General features: G+C 41.1%; 2 protein-coding genes across 2 annotated transcripts; both read left to right on the top strand.

Moving 5' to 3' along the window:
* Positions 1 to 784: 784 nt before the first annotated feature.
* LOC137889608 (putative deoxyribonuclease TATDN2) lies at positions 785 to 11,316 on the top strand. Its single transcript, XM_068733539.1, is given in 12 exon segments — positions 785 to 949; positions 3,957 to 4,198; positions 5,814 to 6,543; positions 6,799 to 6,900; positions 7,030 to 7,110; positions 7,284 to 7,381; positions 8,914 to 8,969; positions 9,241 to 9,639; positions 9,791 to 9,918; positions 10,299 to 10,384; positions 10,387 to 10,478; positions 11,098 to 11,316. Coding segments are annotated over 6 exon segments (894 nt in total). The 5' UTR covers positions 785 to 949; positions 3,957 to 4,198; positions 5,814 to 6,543; positions 6,799 to 6,900; positions 7,030 to 7,110; positions 7,284 to 7,381; positions 8,914 to 8,921; the 3' UTR covers positions 11,239 to 11,316.
* A 2,610-nt stretch (positions 11,317 to 13,926) lies between these two features.
* LOC137889381 (MICOS complex subunit Mic60-like) lies at positions 13,927 to 17,388 on the top strand. Its single transcript, XM_068733220.1, has 2 exons — positions 13,927 to 14,003; positions 16,439 to 17,388. The coding sequence occupies exon 2, from the start codon at positions 16,502 to 16,504 to the stop codon at positions 17,027 to 17,029; it is 528 nt and encodes a 175-aa protein (XP_068589321.1). The 5' UTR covers positions 13,927 to 14,003; positions 16,439 to 16,501; the 3' UTR covers positions 17,030 to 17,388.
* Positions 17,389 to 18,846: the final 1,458 nt, after the last annotated feature.

Here is an 18,846-nt window from a genome sequence, read left to right as displayed (position 1 = left end):
AAAATATGCCCCACTAACCCCAATAGACACCAGACATAGCTGATACCCCATAGTGTTTGGACACACCATCCATATAAAGCATGTGCTGCTACAATGAAGAAACATGTTAACAGACATATTCACTCATTTATCACTCAAAAAAAACCAACCAGTTAGTGATATGTGACAAAGTCCTTTAAATATGCTGGGTGTCTCACAAATCTCTTTGAACGAGACAGTCTGTTGTGGTTCATGGCTCCTCAACCCCACAGTCCTCCTCTGGAGACCCCTCGTCCTGCAGCGAAGGAGCATGGTGAGGAGAAGCTGGGAGGCTACTTGAAGAACCAGCAGGCCGTAGCAAAGTGTACGGTTTTAGTCTGTCATAATGAACAACCTGCTCCGGTCCGTGGAGGTCCAGAGGACTGCCAATGCGATAGATGAGTCCCTGTTCTCCTTGAGAGTCCAACACAGCCAGGACACTGAAGGGTCCCTTCCAGTGGGGAGCAAGTTTCATGCGGTCCTCCGTGGGATTATGCAGCCATACGAGGTCCCCTTCTCGATACGGCTGATGACGGGCCGTTCCATCATAGTACAGTTTTTGTTTTTCATGGGCATCAGCATCCCACCGCTGCCACCAATGTAGCCGAGGGTTTATATTGCGCCTATACCTTATAATAATAATAAAATAGCAGACACGGGGCTCTGTATTCGGAACACTGCTTCTTAACATACTCAACATAATAGCTTCCTCTCTCTCCTTCCGTCTCCTCCTCCACAATAAAAGCACAAAACACATACACCGGAACACTGCTTCTTAACATACTCAACATAATAGCTTACATATCTGTATTACTGGAGTCGGTTTGTTTGCTGCCTTCGGATTCGGGCTTTACGTCAGTTTCTTCTCTCAACGTTCAGTCCACAGGGGACGCAGGAAATGTGTGAAGACGGCAAAATAATACGCCGACAGGTAAGTTAACCCTAACGTTGTTTTACCTGTTGTGTCCGCTCAGCTGCTGGTGTAAAACGTGTATAATGATGTGTGTGAACCCCGCGGCATAACTGTGAGAACAAGGCACTTGCTTTCTCAACACGCGTCATTCAGCCCCATAAGCGTTCCCTATGCGAACCATAGGGACATGTTTTTTTTGGTTGTATCTTTAAAGTTATTTCCGTGAACTTACAGCTAGGCCTACCATTAACGAACAGTCCTAACCCCAACCACCACCTATGCAATGCCTGGTCATAAACCAACACCAAGGAGATCTTTTCAATAAAATCCCCTCGCAGAATCTTACAGCTCACACAAGCTGTTGGGAGGCAGCTTAGATAGTTATCTGGGTCTAAATTTCCCTACATCGACAACACTGCCTGTAGGGTGTGGTCAGCTGTGTTGTTGTCTATGCATTGTAATAAGGAGCAACATAATTGTGTATAAGTGGTGTTTTTGAATATCCTGCAAATTCATGATCAGGTAATTAGTGTTTGATGGATTGTGTACAGGGGGCTCAATGTAGGGCCGGAGGGAAGCTTGTGGAGTGTACAATATGAAAAGTGCTAAATACTTTTGTACCTGTGGAATTTTGGTCAGGGGATTACCTAAATTAGTTTGATCCTTTTTAGAGACCTTGAGAATCAGTACTGCATTTAATTTGGTCCGTGCAGTATATTTATTGGGATGCTGTGAACCAAAGTACTGCACAGCCAGACATCAATTAGTCCTGAGGCCCATTGGTTAATGGGGCAAACAATGAGACTACACAAGTAAATTGCAAAACATAGAACCTCAGAATTGAAATGTGGAAAACAAATCTTTGTGAGTAAAGCAGATGCCTATTGTATTACAAATTAAAATAATATTTTTGTTTTGTTGCCAGATTGTATGCTTAACTTCATAGAAAGCAAACACAAATAGGCCTCATTGTCCGGGGTAATTTATTTTATGATGTACAGTGATCATTTAGGCTGTTAGGGTTACACGGATGTGCTGTAGCAGAATCAAGTTGCTAACTTATTCAGTGGCCAAGCCAACTATTAGGAATTATGGACAGGGAGGGACAAGATTTTTCTAAATTGGGCCCCTCAGTCCAGGTCGTGTAGTTTCATATGACACCAGTATCTTCACTTCTTCTTTAGAACTGAGCCCGCTACAGTGGACATTTATTTGCTAGTCTGTCTTGCTCCTCATATTTGCCACAGTCAGCTTCACCTGTCAAACCTGGTGCTTCTTCACACGTTTTCTGGACAGAAAATTGGCCATTGCCTCTCTGCTTTGATCATTTTCCTTTTCTTTTGAGACCCTGGTTTTTGGTGAGGTATTTTGACTTAGCTTGACACGTTGCAGTTCTCTTTACATGTGTGTTCTGCACATCTGGAGTTGGGTTTCAGATGACAAGTATAAATGTGGTTTAATGATAACAATACATTGATTCATCATGGAAATACATATGAATTTGTATTGTCAGTGATAAAGGTCAGTAATTAAATTTTGGACTTCCCATTTAAGGGTCAACCCTGACAGCCGGCCTGACAGATTGAGGAGGATTGTGATCGATCGTGAGACTCAAATGAATGCATTGAGCACGTCATTTTTAGATGCACCCACTAGAGGTCAGGATAGCTATTAATGTGTGCTTCAATGAAAAACATTCTGTATTACAAGACACGAAATGTGCACTGCTCACATGTCGTCAAATATGGAGCCCGGTGCTTTTGTAGTGTTTTTTTGTGTATTTTAATTTACTGCAGATTAAGATTTTCTGACAAATTACAACACATTTCATCAAATGTTTTTGTCAGTTGTCTAATCAATCATTTCTGGGTCCATAAGATGCAGTACTTAAGTCATACAGTAAGAAAGGGACCTGCTGTGTATTTTTTTTCAAATATTGTGTGGAAGCTTATTGTCAAAGGTTTGTGAACCTAAAGCCAAGTCCTTAACTTTTGTCCAGATAGATTTGGGCTAAATTCACAGACACAGTTGAAGAGTCTAATTTAATGATGACCAATCAAAATTTGGTTTGTTTCTCAACCAGTCAAGGTTAAAAATTTAGCCTTATCTGCTCTAAATGTGCCTCAAATAGATATATTTGAATTTGCCTCACATCTTAGAATGTGTAACTTCACATAACATGCTCTAGATGGCAGTGTTTGCATGTGTCACAGTCACTGTTCACCACCTCTGGATACGTTGTACGCCACATAAATGAACTATGGTGGATTACTTACTTTACTGTGACCAATAATGAGAGCAACAGTAAAGACAGAATTCAAATGTTTCTTATTTGCTGCAGAGCTGGTCAGCACCAATGACTTGACTAAAACTCCATATTGAAGCACTTTACTGCAACATATCACGTGACAACATCATAAAATGTTATGTACAATCGTGGGTATTCATTTTATACTTCTTACTCCCTGATTTGAATGTTTTCCAGGTTTTTACCTCGCAAGATGAGAGGCAATTAATAATCTAGGTAATTGTCAAATGATATATTTACTTGTTTTTGTCAAAACAGCTTCAATGACAAAATGAAATGTTTGATGAATAAATCAGTGAGATATAATCTCTGCTTCCTTCCTCTGCTTTCATGTGTTTTCATGTTCCATCTTTAATCCTTAATGTTTGTGTACATTTAATTTGCCAGGCTGAACACACATGTGCCGTCCTCTTTGTTTACCTTTTTTTTAACGTCTCCGGCTTCCACGCTTCAACTGGTCACCCCGTGTTTAATTGCTATGAATTGTGGGTAATTCCCTCAGGCAAAGTCTTTGGAAAGTGTTCATAAAGGGCTCAAAATGTCTGCGAGAGAGCCCTCAAACACTCGACGATGTGACAGTGGGACGGCCCTAAACCCTCACGTACTTTGCGGGAACACGCATCAGAGTCCGTGAGAGTGGAGATTGGGATTGGGCCTGGGACATGAACAGAAAGAAGAGTCATGTTTAGTGTTTGTTGCTAATCTCTCCCTGTGCAGAACTGCAGAGCAAGGATCCTCCGAGTACTCCAAGCTGGGGATTTGGACTTTGTGGCCGCAGCCTGTGCACAGACAGATAGGCCTGCCTGTTTTATATGTAAAGCTGCCAGCCAGAAAGCAGAAGGCCCGCAGGGTACTCCGCACAACTCCTTTGTCGCAGCCAAACTGTGGCGGGGTCCCACTGTCTAAGCTGCTTTGCATTCTGGGAGCACAAGAGATGGGAAGGATACTAAGGATGGCATGTGGGTAAAGTTGGACCCTTTTTTAGGAATCTGTGTTCATATGCTTTTTACAGGATGGGGCCTGGATGGCAGCGTCCTGGTAAAAATGACACTGACAGAGACTAGACTACGCCCCCTTCCTCAGTTATTCTTCAGCCTTTTTAGTTCTCATTTTTTACATTTCTTGTTTGGTGTGTCCACTGTGGTAAATAGTTCAGTGTGGCTTTGTGGCACAAGGCAGTAATACTGCCTGTGCCAAAGCACACTGACTGTAATCCTGCGGGCTTATTATTGTTGGAATGCTGAATGGATGTGCTGGTTGCTTTCATCATACATGTACTACTGTATTAGGACATATCTGTTAGCATTAGCTTCATAGGCGGCCTCTAGCTGCTGTGTAATGGTGGAAGACAAAATTTCTATTGGATGACGTCAGAGTATTGTTGCAGTCTACCTGAAGCAGGAGTTACAATAACTTTAGCTTCTGTACTGTGAGGTATTGCACAGTAAAACAATAATGTTGTACCACACAAATTGACGTCAAATGCTTAACATTTTATTTGACTACTAAGAAGTGTGCTGCTTTACAGTGACATGGAGCTTTAGAGGAATGTGACTCTTGACACCTTCCTTGTCACAGATTGATTGGATGAATTCCATTATATCATTGGTTGAAAATTGTTTGGTTTAATATTACTTAAGTACAGGTCATATATTTTATTTATTTTTTTTTTTTTACAAATAAAAGATGATTGGATTTTGAATGAAAGATATAAAGAAATTTACTTTTTTGTCATATTTTTAAATAACTTCAATATTGCTTAAAGGGTTTAATCTATACTTTACTGTACATACAGTAGTGTGTGTGGGGGGGACTTTGAATATTGCTAATTGCCTAATGCTTTGTTAGACAACACAAAATGGCTGACTGATAACTTTGCTGATGTGTGTGTGGGTGTGTGTGGATGTGTGTGTGCGCGCGCGTGTGTGCGTGGATATGCGCGTGTGTGGATCTGCGTGTGTGGATCTGCGTGTGTCTGGGGCGTGGCTTCCCTGCTAGGAAGACTTGTCAAAATGGTTGACATTTAACATTGTTCCATGTCATTTTACTCTGTCAGATAGGCAGCCCTTAAGAGCTTGCTATTTTTGTGGCTTTTGTTTTTAAAGAAGAAAAGATGCTTGGCTGTTGACTGAAAGATAGGAAGACATTTACTGTTTTTTGGTCATATTTTCCATACATTTTTAAATAACTTTGATATTACTGGGGATGTGATCTTAAAGGGTTAAATCTCTACTTTACTGTACATACAGTAGTGTGTGTGTGTGTGTGTGTGTGTGTGTGTGTGTGTGTGTGTGTGTGTGTGTGTGTCTGGGGGGGGGGGACTTTGAATATTGCTTATTGCCTAGTGCTTTGTTAGACGACACAAAATGGCTGATGGATAACTTTGCTGTGTGTGTGTGTGTGTGTGTGTGTGTGTGTGTGGACCTGCGTGTGTGTGTGGACCTGCGTGTGTGTGTGTGTCCAGGCACACACATGCACGCATTTATTAAATAGATCAATGTTTTTTGATAAAATACTTTGTGTGAAGCATTTACAGTTACGTGTGAAACTCACTAGTTTTTTTTTCGGTTATAGACAAACGATTCACCTTCACCACCCAGATCTCCATCTTTACTCCATCACGTCACCTTTTCAGGTAAGTAATTTATTTCGGGCTAATTGGTAATATTGACAAATTGCTCAACGTTCAAGAGTCTTTGTAGTGTTTGTCAAATAACTACAAGGATGTTTTTAAGACACTTCAAAATTGCACACGTAATAGGATTTTTTTTTCTTCTAAACAAGCTTTAAAGGTACACTTTTGACAAAAGTGAAGTCAGGTTTTTCTTCTTTTTTTTCATTGTCTAAGTAACATTTTAAATTGATTTATTTTGCAGTGAAACCTGAAAAGGCATCCACTTTTACAGTTGTGCATCTCAATAAGTGTGGCAGATTTTACTAAGTGCTCATCAATAATTTGTTTTGAGGAGCTATTTACTGTATTTTCTTTGTTTTTTAGGTTTCCTGTGTTCAGCATCTTCAAGACTGAATAACCTAAATTTTCACATTTTCTATACATTTATTAATTTGGATTAAACAACAGTGTTAGATTAGGTTAGATTTTAGGATAGGTTTATAGTACATTGTATTTTTCTTTAGCTTACTTTGTTAGATTCAACTAGTTTAGGGCACAAAAGGATAGTTATAAAGACAGCATATTATTTTTGCTATTAGCCTTTCTGAATTTCATATTGTGGTTGAAATTAACATATTTGGTAAGTTTTTCCCTGTATAGGTATCCTTTTTCCACCTCTACATTTCCACGGTAAGCTACCCGAATCCTCCTTTCAAGAGCAGTAATCACAATAAATACAAGACTTCTAAAACAACTTGCACATGTAGCAAAATTTATAACTTTCTCATGACCCCACATTATCAACCTGACCACAAATTTACAATACCAAAATGTTTGCTGAACAAAAAAGATAACGGCATGACTATTACAACTGTTAATAATAACACACTATTTCGGAACAACAAATTTCTTACAATTGTTTTTCATCACAATATATTTTCCAAGATGCCGAGGAAGGGGAAGAGATCACAGGCCCAAAAAGTGCGTTGGACAATGCTCAACCTGGCAGATGCCGGCCAGATCAGTCCACCAACCTTAAACAAACAGGTACTTAAACATTACATATATAGGCCTGCCTTTCTGCTGGATTTCACATAATTGTCTGCATATAATGAAAATATACAGAGTTTGTATTAGTTTTAAAAGTATCATTAACTTGCTATCATGTGTTGTCAGAAGGTTGAAACGCCTCCACCAGTCATACCGTTCTGGTCTAAGGACAAAGCACCCAGCGCCTCAAATTCTCCAGCTCAAAAGGTGATTTAGTCAACTGAATATTCATGTTTTCATTGTTCAGTGGCTGCAAAGTTTGACATGATGTAAATGTTTTAATGTGTGTGTGTGTGTGTGTGTGTGTGTGTGTGTGTGTGTGTGTGTGTGTGTGTGTGTGTGTGTGTGTGTGTGTGTGTGTGTGTGTGTGGTTCACACAGCTTCTCTGTAAACAAGTTTTTAGGGGGGTTTTTTAAATTGAAGTTGACTCTGATTGGATGACTTCTTTACCCAGGACGAATCTGATGACACTCTTCAGGTAGGATAAAAGTGATTGGCTTGTAGTGTTATTGTTGCTTTCTTATAAATACTGTGTTACAGTTTATTTCCCCCTCTTTGACTTCTTATCTGAGGTAAGTGATTGTTGACTCATGTATTTGGCTAGCTAGCTTGCAGCCTCACACATTAGCATTGTTCCATGTGATATTACTCTGTGAGACAGACTGAAATGCATCGTGAGTTGAGTACTGCTTGCTTTCATCATAAATGTGAGGATATTTCTGTCTTGAGTAAAATTGAAGTCCAAGTGAATTAGAAGTAATTGTCTTTAGCTTCTGTACTGTGACATATTCCCCTGAAACCGAATATTTTAGCGGTGTACAGTAACAACACAGATTGAGATTAAATCCGTTACAATTCATTTGAGCGCTAAAAAGTGTGCCTTTTGCCGCATCACGCTGTCTCTCAATAGCACATCTGCGTTGAGATGTTCCTCCTGTCATCACTGACGTGCTAACGCTGAATCAGGAAACAAATTCTGTAGCCTAAGTGTTCACCTAGAGCTCTACAATAGCTCATATTAGTAGAGACCGGGCGAAACGATGTGTATAAATGTATGTGTGCAAACCATACGGTACAAATAATGGAAAAGACGCTGCCGTAATTACGCCTATATAACGTAATTGTGATTGTTGATGGAGCTGCTACAGTGTTAGCCTACCCTAGCACCCATCGATCCGAGCTCCATTGAGAAAACAAGTATTTTAAAAGTGATAAAATAGCGGAGACAACTAACACAACATGCATTTGTTTTACAAATCGGCATCATTATGTTGTTATTTCAGTGTTCCTTTTTGCCCATTTATTGCAGTTAAACACAGTACAGCTAAATCTGTTTATTTGGGGTTAGCTGTAGTATACCAACAGACATGAAGCTTGTTAAATTCTGTGAATACACCTCCGCAAATTACGTTAATAACCACAAATGGTCGCGCTGGTAAACTACCGCGAGTAAGTGCTATTTTTTTTACGAGATTAATCGTTAGGTCAATAAAATGATGCTGTGTTAAAAAAATACTGACATGTTTTTAATCTCAGTTGCTCTAATTCTAAGGTGATGTCCATGAATGTATTGTTTTGTCAGCACAAAACACAAAGATATTCAGTATAATATGCTACAAAACAGTGACTGTAGGATACTGGACAAATACAATTTACTAAGCTTTGAGATATTTAGTTTATTTTCAATTTTGTGTCTGGTTTATGCAATTTCTAATGGTTTAGCCCCTCCACCACTGTTACTTTGTGTGTACTTGCTCAGTAAATTATATTACATCCTCAAGAATATCCACCATACAAGATTGTATCATTTTCAGGTTTTTCTATAAGAGCTACATATCAGTGGGACACACTGCCTGACGATATGAGGCTCTATCAGCTACTTTAAAATCAACATTAAAAGTCTGTTGTAAGCTGCTTTGGTTGATTCTCAAATGTGCTATTTCTTGCGTTATGTTTAGTTCTTGTAAAGAGATAACTGATTTATTTGTATATTTGCACCATATCTAACAGGACAAACAATGGCTAACAGGAGTGGACTCGATGTCCAAACTGAAACTGGCCGAAGGGTAAGTTAACTGACACCTAAAAATCTATCTTTTGTTTTATTTGCTTGTATATCATTTCAAATGTTTTAGTTGCATGCAATCAGTTATTTAATATATATTTTTTGTATTTATTTATTGTATTGTATTTGTTTTTCAAAAGCAACCACAACATTTGTACAATTTAGGCCCTTAAAATATAGTGGAAACCCAAAAAAAAAAATCAAACCTCTGAGGGTTTAAAGCTAATGGGAGGTGTCATTTTTCACCTGATTTATTTATTTATTTTTTTCAGATTGTTATGTTAAAAGGAAAGGCTGTGACTAACCCAGACTATGGATATATAGACTCTCACTGCCACATAGATATGCTATACGCAAAGCTTCGCTTCAGCGGAACATTCAACAGCTTTCGGGCTCACTACAGAAGCAGCTTTCCTCCAGAGTTCAGGGGCTGTATTACCAACTTCAGCAACCCAAGGGTCATGGTGAGGGAGGCCCTGTGGGAAGGTTTGCTGGCTGAAGACATGGTGTGGGGAGCATTTGGGTGCCACCCCCACTTTGCCAAAGACTACACAAGTGTCCAGGAAAACGATATACTGATGGCCATGCGGCATTCAAAAGCTGTGGCATTTGGTGAGATTGGCCTGGACTACTCCCACAAAACCTCCACCAACAAATCCAAGCAAAAACGGGTACGTCTCGGTTGAATACAACTTTGTAATACAGTAACTAGCTGTTTATCTTAAACTAAAATGGCCTTTATCATTGGTAAGATGTCAGAAATATTTGTATGTGGAATGCAATGATAATAACAATTTTTTTTTTCTCTGCTTCACTGTGAAGGTGTTTGAGCGTCAGCTGCGTCTCGCTGTGGCTATGCAGAAGCCTCTGGTGATCCACTGTAGGGACGCAGATGATGACCTGCTGGAAATCATGAAGAAGTGTGTCCCGAGGGACTGCAAAATTCACAGGTGTGCTGAGAGGAAATCATCCGTCAATGTTTCTCATTTTAAATCTTCTGAAATATTTCCTGCCTGTATTTTTGCTTAAGTTACAATCCTTAAGGTAATTTGTACATCCAACCCTACTTTTGATTGTATTTAGGTTGACCTTTTCAAGCAATAGCCAGTTAATATAAATTATTTAGCTAAACAGTCACAGGAACACTATGTATTTGTCACTTTAGTCATTCATCAAAAATGTCATTTTGGTCATTTATTTTGCCAACAGATTTGTTTATTTTTGCCAAATCAGCTAAGAATGCAATATTTGAGGATTACAACTTTAAGGACCCTAAAAGAGTAATCAGTTATGCATTTAATCTGTGAATTTTCTCACTTATGTGTTTCAGGCACTGTTTCACAAACAGTTATCCAGTGATTGAGCCCTTCCTGACAGAGTTCCCCAACCTGTATGTGGGCTTCACACCCCTGATCACATCAACGCCACCGCGGCCCGAGATGCTGTCCGCCAGATCCCTCTGGATCGCATCATGGTGGAGACCGACGCACCATATTTCCTGCCAAGACGGGTACATTTAACTTGAGGCTTAGGGAAACCAAAACACTGCTCTATTGTCATTAGTGAATACCAGGTTTATTTTCCAGCTCTTACTATGTTTAATAACTGCAAATTATTGCTTTACATGTGTATTTTAATTACAAGTGAAGTCACTTTGTGCCATGTTTAGCTGAAAGTGAATTATTCTTTCTAATTTGAAGCTTATTATGTCTAAATAGATTATGATTATGATCCATGTTTTTAAATCTTAATTTTAAGGATTAATTTGTGGTTCAGTGTTCCCTATTAAACATGCAGCTAACTCATTTACAGTAAAAAGTCTTTGTCTTAGTTTTAATGTCCAATGATCTGAAGGTTCTCAAGAATGGACTACAGAACTGTTCAGATATTGATTATTAGTTCTAAACATCAGCTATTGGCTACTTAGGCCTAAAACTATCGGTAGTCATTTTCAAAATATATATTTTCATGTAATCGTCAAAGCTTTTGGATGAACCCTTTTTCTGTCAGACTACAGATGTCGCCACCAAACAGCCAGTATTGTGCTGTTGAGAGCTCTGGTACAGCTGAACCAACAGGGTTAGTACAATTTGACAACATTGATGTCATAAGTGTGTCTCTCTTAACAGGTAAAGAAAAATGATTGCCAGTTCTCGCACCCAGGACTGGCAATCTATACGTTGAAGGAGTTGAGTGTCTTGAAGGGAGAGGACATGGCCACAGTCCTCTCCACCATCAGGGGCAGCACTTCAGAACTCTATGGCGTATGAAAGTACATACAAAGTAATGTATGTTTATGGTTTTATGTATTCAATCTTTTAATAAACTATTAAAAGATTTCACAACAATTTTGGGTCTGTTTCACATTTTATAATGGGTGTGTATTGCACATAATATTTAGTGCTAGAGTGAGGACATAACTGTCAGAGTGGAGCAGAGCAGGAAAGTATTCTGTGATTTTTTTCCAAACAAATTGCTCCAGGTCCCACAATTTTTACTCTTTATACACCATTTTTGGTCAAAATGATAGGAAATGTTGTGCTGTCGCAGCCAAGTGTCTATGGAATCCAACATACTTACACATTTAGCTGAAAGAGCCGCAGAGCTACATGAACTCCAACCAACTGCTCCATTAGACTCCATGTTAAATCAGTTAACACTAATTTCTCAAAGAAAGCAGACGGTACCAGTTTTGTATTTTGCTCTGGAGCTCACATTTTTAATACCACAAACTAAAACCACAAAATCACTTTGTACTGTAACTTTTCTTAATAATCAGTCTGCCTCAGTAGCTTTCAGTAACATTAACCTCAGAATTTGCTGAATTGTTTTTGTATTTTTCTTTTCTATTAAAATGTGTACACTACACTCTGGTCCTGCCTTGTATGAATTTGTGGTTACTTGTAATCTTAGCCGCAAGTGGTTACTTGTAAGTGGGTTGTGTGTAGTTATGCATGACACATTGATAATACATTTTAATAATCATTCTTTCAGTCATTCATTGATTGATTTCCTGTTGCAATGGTAATTAAACAAGGCAATACAAACATTGTATTCTTTACATCTCTCTCAGTGAAACACACAGAGAATGTGGTGTACCTTAAAAATACATGCTTAGTTACTACTGCTAATATCTCTCTGTCTAATATCTCTCTGTCTAATATCTCTCTCTGTCTTATATTTCTTTGTTATTGTTATTCTAATTTACTGATATTTGTATTATTCATATCATGTTCTTTTTTTAATTTTTTGGTAAATGGACTGTACTTTCACAGTACATGTCATCATTCACACATTCACACCTATTCATACACTGATGGCAGGGGATACCACCAAGGTGCCACCTGCTGTGCCACCACCTGTTTTCATCGCCGTCACCCGTCACACAGTCAAACACATGACTGATAAAAGGAGGGAGGGACGGGTGAGGGAGATGGAGGAGGGAGGGAGGGTGGAGAGGTGGAGGGGGCAGGAAGAGTAGAAGAGCCCACCTCCTCCACGTTTTCATCACAGAAAACTGTCACCCAATCAAACACCTCCTCCACGTTTTCATCTCCGTCACCCATCACACAGTCAAACACATGACTGATAAAGGGAGGGAGGGACGGGTGAGGGAGAGGGGAGGAACCCACCTCGTCTTCATCCCAGAAATCTGTCACCCAATCAAACACCTCCTCCACATTTTCATCTCCGTCACCCGTCACACAGTCAAACACATGACTGATAAAGGGAGGGAGGGTGGAGGGAGGGACGGGATGGGTGAAGGAGATGGAGGAGGGAGGGAGGGTAGAGAGGTGAAGGGGGCAGGAAGAGTAGAGAAACCCGCCACTTTAATGAATGTGTAAACAAAAAATACACAAACCCAAAGCACAACAAATAAAGGAAAGACGATGAAGACAATCTCCGGGCTCATCCCTCACATATTCAAACACAAATTTGGCAAATTCATAGCATCTGCTGCGAGGTGGGCGAGGTGGGGGAGGTAGAAAATAGCTGGGTATAGAGGAGGAAGAGGCAGGAAGAGTAGCGGAAGGGGCAGGAAGAGTAGAGGAAACCGCCTCCTCGTCTTCACCCCAGAAACCTGTCACCCAATCAAACACCTCCACATTTTCATCTCCGACAACCTTCACACAAGCAAACACATGACTGTTAAGGGGAGGGAGGGTGGGGGAAGGGACGGGTGAGGGAGATGGAGGGAGGGAGGGTGGAGCGGTGGAGGGGGCAGGAAGAGTAGAGGAGCCCGCCTCCTCGTCTTCATCCCAGAAACCTGTCGCCCAATCAAACACCACGTTTTCATCTCCGACAACCTTCACACAATCAAACACATGACTGTTAAGGGGAGAGAGGGTGGGGGGAGGGACGGGTGAGGGAGATGGAGGGAGGGAGGGTGGAGAGGTGGAGGGGGCAGGAAGAGATACACCAGCCGTTTCCTCCTTTACCTCTCTGTCACGCCGCTTCCTCCTAAATATCCTCTTAAAAAAAGAAGGGCGGGTGTAGGGAGGGGTGGGTGAGGAACCCACCATCTCCACGCTTTTATCTTTGTTGTCACTCATCATACAGTCATCTAGAGTTTCAAAAGCGTCGGCGCACATTTTCTGGTTGTCACAGGTAATCATGAAGTCTGTCATTGTCTGATGTGATATGAATTCTTATTCACTTTGTAACACTCTTACAAAATTTCTTTGTGTGTGATCAAAGCCAATACTCCTTCTGATGACTCAAAGCCAATATTGCTTCTGATGACGTCACACGTTCCATCTCCATGGATACGACTACAGGCCAACATAAATGTAGCAGAAGAGAGCTTCTATCACTCGCTGGGCCTCGGTTAATTACTGTCCCTTTAATTACAAGGCCACCACTAGCCGATCACGGTGGGCGGACATCATATAAATGCGACGGGGATTCCCTTTAGCTCACCCCTGACGTCAAACGCGTGTCCCGCTTCCGGTCTGCCGGACTTCCGCCGCTGTTGCAGGCGATCTCTGGGGCTCCCCTCGTCCTGCACAGGTGACTCACCTTCGGATCTGTGTCAGTGAGTCTCGATTAGGTCCTGATTGTATTACATTATGGTATCGTGTTAGTAACCGCGTTTTGCTTATATAGCCGCTGGTAGCAGCGCTACGTGCCCTCCTCCCCGCTTCTGAACGAATATTGCCTGATCGGGGACATTACGGCTGGGTTCGAGCAGAACGCTGCCAGAGAGCGGCTACAGCTAACCCGGTGTTACGGTTTAACTAGGGACCCTGTTAACTGGCGACCTTCAGCCGAATGCGTCTGTTGTTGTCGTAGTTACGGCAGCTGTTGTAAATAGGCAGATAACACGTAGCTGTCCTTGTGAATGCCGCACTGATTAGTTTTGTATTACAGTGTCAAACCTTCTCATTTACAGTCTTTGGTCAAAACATACCGGATTCCACGTTGGAGAGTCTTTTGAGAAAACGACTCCACTCGAGTTTGAAACGTCGCATGTTGTTTGTGTTGAAACAGGAAGAGAGCACGTTGCTCTTCCTTTGAAATAATAAAGTTGGTAAAAAAAAACACATAAACGTCTTTGGAGCCTGTTTTGTTCAAACATGTGTCACGTAGAAATAATATAAATAATAGCAAAACAATAATGATAATATAATATAACTAATTACAACACAGAAATAGTGACACACACACACTTACACACACATGCGCGCGCTGTCAACTATATGTTTCTATGAAGCAAAAGCTGCTCTCAAGTTCAAGACTGTCCATCACAAATACAAGATTCAATACAAGAGTATGAATCTAAAATGCAGAAATGAGAAAAGCGATATCTCAATTGAACCTCAATGATACTACCGGTAATATTGGCGTGTATATATATATTGTAGCGTCTTCGGGCAGTATAGCAGCCACACTGTCAAAATGTCTTGGGAAATGTTCTAGTTCTAGGTCTGCAGCATGCTTGCACACACAGATATTTCACATAAAGGTAGGATGACCTCTCTTCAGGACACTTGCTTGCTCTCTTATTCTTAAGATAATGATTACTAAGGTCTGCAGCATGCTTGCTGTTACATATAGATATTTCATAGTCCAGCTGATGCTTCGCATGGGCATTAGATCAGACTTGCCGTTTGGGTTCTGTTGTTTCGGGGGTTTATGCACGGGGCTCCTTGTTTTGGCTTAGTAGCTGCTTGGCTAAATCCAGGTAGCATTTTAAGAGCGGATCCACCTGCTTGCTCCAAATACTGGAGGTCCTGATACAGGATGATTAAAGGGGAACAACACTCATTTTCAAAATTCATCTGTTATTTTCCTCTAATAAGTCCAAAAACATCTCCCAAATCCAAAAACTAGAGTGCCACAAGTCAAATTTGTGATGTGATCAAGTATAAAGTGTGGAAGAGAGATTTGTTGTAGAAGACAGCCAGGGGGAGGTCAGAATACAGAACATGATGAAGAAGGAAAGTGAACTCCTAATAAAGCATCTTTGTTATCAGACCACTAACCAATCCCAGGGACTGGGGTTGAAAATTCTAAATTTGAACATATCGATATAAAAACATCAGTCAACATGACGTAATGTTTATGTATCCACCAATACATTGCCAGAAAGTTGTTATAGAGGATGGATATCTAGTTGCAAAGTGTGCCCCATCCACAAGTGACTGCAAAGAGGTCCAACACTTGTAACTAGCTAACGTACGAAGCTGGACCACAAGAGTTTGAAGTGGGCGGGGGGTAGTCCGTAACAGTCCATAATAATGTGTGGATATCACACTACCAACACCTTCATCCTATTTACCATTACATCCAGACGTTACACTATGAAAATACCTGGAAACAGTAGAAGCTGATGATGCATGTTTCGGTTAATTAGCTATATTGGAACTATTATGATTTAATAATTGTGAAAACCATGACATTGTGATATTTCCTTTGGAATAATTGTGGTTTCAGAATCTCATGTTGTGACATCACTAGACCCAAACTGTTGCCTAGCAATGTAATTCTGTTGAAACAGTCTCTACGGGTCCATTTCTGTTTCAGAACCGGCAATGCAATCAGTCTCCTATCCAAACTTTATACTGGATGACAAGTTTGAGACTCATGTTGACAAATATTAAATATGATTGTGTCAGAGAGAGGAGTGATGAATGAGGTGGCTGTGGCTCAGGACTTAGTTTGAACCTTTCGACCCGAGAGGCCAGAACTGCAATCCTTTTCCTCCACACAAGAGGAACTGGATCCACTCAGACCATCCCAGTGGTGGATGGTCTGGTGGTCAGAGTGTGGAGAGAGCCTGTAATCACCACTATGTGTTGTTATTGGCCTGGGTGTAGTTACTTCTTCTAGAAATAAATAATGTGGTTTATTCATGATTTATTTAAAGATATGGACTCATGGCAGACTAGTACAACATCTGGACTCTTCATCACCGGGCTCATGTAAACACCTTCTTGTCTTTTAATTGCATGTCACGTGGTGGCGGAGGAGGAGGCCCGTAAAGCCCACCAGCTCTGGCTCTCTGTGGAGGCTCTCAACTACTCGTTAAAGATGGCCGACGCTGACTCCCCCACCATGCCTCTAGAGGGCGCTGCTCAGGCTGTGCGAGACAGCTGCCACGACAATGACTTTGCCTTGGCTCTGGCAACGGCCCTTCCAGAAGAATCGCTGCAGCGCGGCGTGTACAGCGAGGCCTCCCTCCGGGCCCGCTTCAACTCCCTTCGATCGCTGGCTCGCCGGGTCGCCCTCGTCGACGAAACCCACAACTCCTTGTACCAGTATTTCTTGTCCTACCTTCAAGCTGCGCTGCTGTTCGAGGCCAAACAGGAAGCGCGACCCGGCCAGCTGGGCAGCGAGGATTTAGACCCATTCAAGCTTCTGTCATATGCTAGCTTCTGCTTAGAGCATGGGGATCTGGAGTTGGCAGCTAAACTGGTGAACCAGTTGAGAGGAGAGGCCAGGAGAGTGGTGGAGGACTGGCTGACTGAAGCCAGACTCACACTGGAGACTAGGCAGGTGGTCACTGTGTTGTCTGCGTATGCAAATGCTGTGGGGTTAGGAACCACGCAGGCTCCGTAGGTTGCCACGCTCATGTAACCTGGCAACCCTTAAAGGAACAATCCACTGAAAGTCTTTTGAGTATCAAAGAGTTTCCACTGGCTGGTGGGAGTGTTTGATGGTCACTAGAGATGGTTAGTGGTGTATTCCTTTAAGGGAACTGAAGTTAACCAAGTGATTCATGTTCAGATGTAACATAAGTAACAGAATTGTCACTATGGAGGATATTTTGAATAATTGAATAATTGCACTTCAATCTAGTCTTGTCAATTCAGATCCACTGGTTTGGTTCAGGTATTTATTCCCCCCCACCCAGGTCTAAGAGTCGTTAAAGAATACATCAGGCTGCATTTCTTTCTTTTTTGTCAACACTGCACATGTTCCAATAAATCATCAACAACTATGCTGTCTGTTAAATGTTTTATTTCCTCCTTCACAGCTGTGTTACTGTTCCAAAGACTAAGGGAAAGATGATCAAGTCTATTGAGTATCTTGATACAATAACACAGTCACTCATTACAAGCTGCTGTCCAAACATACACATCTTCATTCATGCTTTCATTATTTAGAAGAGTTGCCGTCTGATTCAGCGATCGGATCAGGGAAAAGCAGAACAAGATATACAAGGTGTATACGTGAAGCGTTAAACTTTGTTGTAATGTGAGACACTGCAGTGTAATGGACCTGTGAAGTGTCTGTTGATCATAGTGAAACATGGACCTAAAGTTAATTAGATTTCGAATGGACTGAAAAAAACGTGTTTACTTTTTAGGCCATTTACAACCAACACACATCAGAACCTTTGTTTGAACGGTCACAACAACACAGAAAACCTCACTGTCATTATTACCATCCTCATTTACATACAGCTGCACATGCATTTAACCCTTCCTAAGCATTTAGGAGCAGTGGGCTGCTGTAAAACATCTAGTCAGCGATTTGGACTTTGAAGAACTCTTGATTTTCTTGACTGTCCCCGGACAAATGGGGCCAAGAGGACGCAGACGTCACGGCCCAAAAAGATACTTTGAGTTGGAATGTGAAGCCTCTGTCAAGAAGGAAAAACCAAGAAAGATGAGGAGAGATGTTGGTTGATTTATTTCATCAGTAATGTTTCCCACCTTCCTCCCACCAATAATCGACAATCCCAATTTGGTGGTTAGAATTGTAAACAGGTGAGTTTTCCTATTTCCTTATTCAGTGACTAAACCCTCATCACAGTCTAACAGGTGAATCATTAAATAATTAAACCTCTTTTCTCAGATATTACAACTGGACTCTGGCAGCACTGTTGATTCTTAGTATGCAGGCCTTTCAGAAGAACCTGCCAAAGGTATCCTCTTATGCTAATGTCAAGATCAAGTGAAGCATTCATAAGCTAGAGAGGATCTAGTACAGAGATTTCAGGCGAGGGTTCCAATGTTTACACTTTTACACATGTTGCAAAATGTGTGTTATTTTAACTTTATCATGTACCAAACTATATATTTAACTTGCATACATCACTAATGGTGTTCAATACATCAAACAGAGCAGTTTGGGCTTCATTTGAAGGCCAGGATCCTTTCTAGGCCCTTTCTAGTCTCTGTGTTCATTTCAGATCCAGCTCTGTGTCTCTGTTCAGGACTGCAGCTCAGCCCCCTTTCTCCGATTTGCGCCATTGAGCCCGCCTTCGAACCGTAGAAACCAATAGAATTGCAGGGAATTGAAAGTTAGATGATTGACAGCACTATTAGCCAATGGGAATGAAAAACGTCCCATCTGATGTCAGATCTGAAATCCAATTTGCTGAGACTTACATCCCTCCCAACAATCCGAGGAGTGTCGGAGACTTCCGT

This window comes from Cebidichthys violaceus, unplaced genomic scaffold (genome assembly GCF_023349555.1).
Source record: "Cebidichthys violaceus isolate CVI_PGR_0920_01 unplaced genomic scaffold, fCebVio1.0.p SCAF_6, whole genome shotgun sequence".
NCBI lineage: Eukaryota > Metazoa > Chordata > Actinopteri > Perciformes > Stichaeidae > Cebidichthys > Cebidichthys violaceus.
The sequence above is the reverse complement of the archived record's forward strand: the minus strand, read 5'-3'. Positions and strand labels throughout refer to the sequence as shown.

Bases quoted from the DNA above. Each gene is read 5' to 3' on its own strand.
- LOC137889381 (XM_068733220.1), top strand. From the start codon at position 16,502: ATGGCCGACGCTGACTCCCCCACCATGCCTCTAGAGGGCGCTGCTCAG.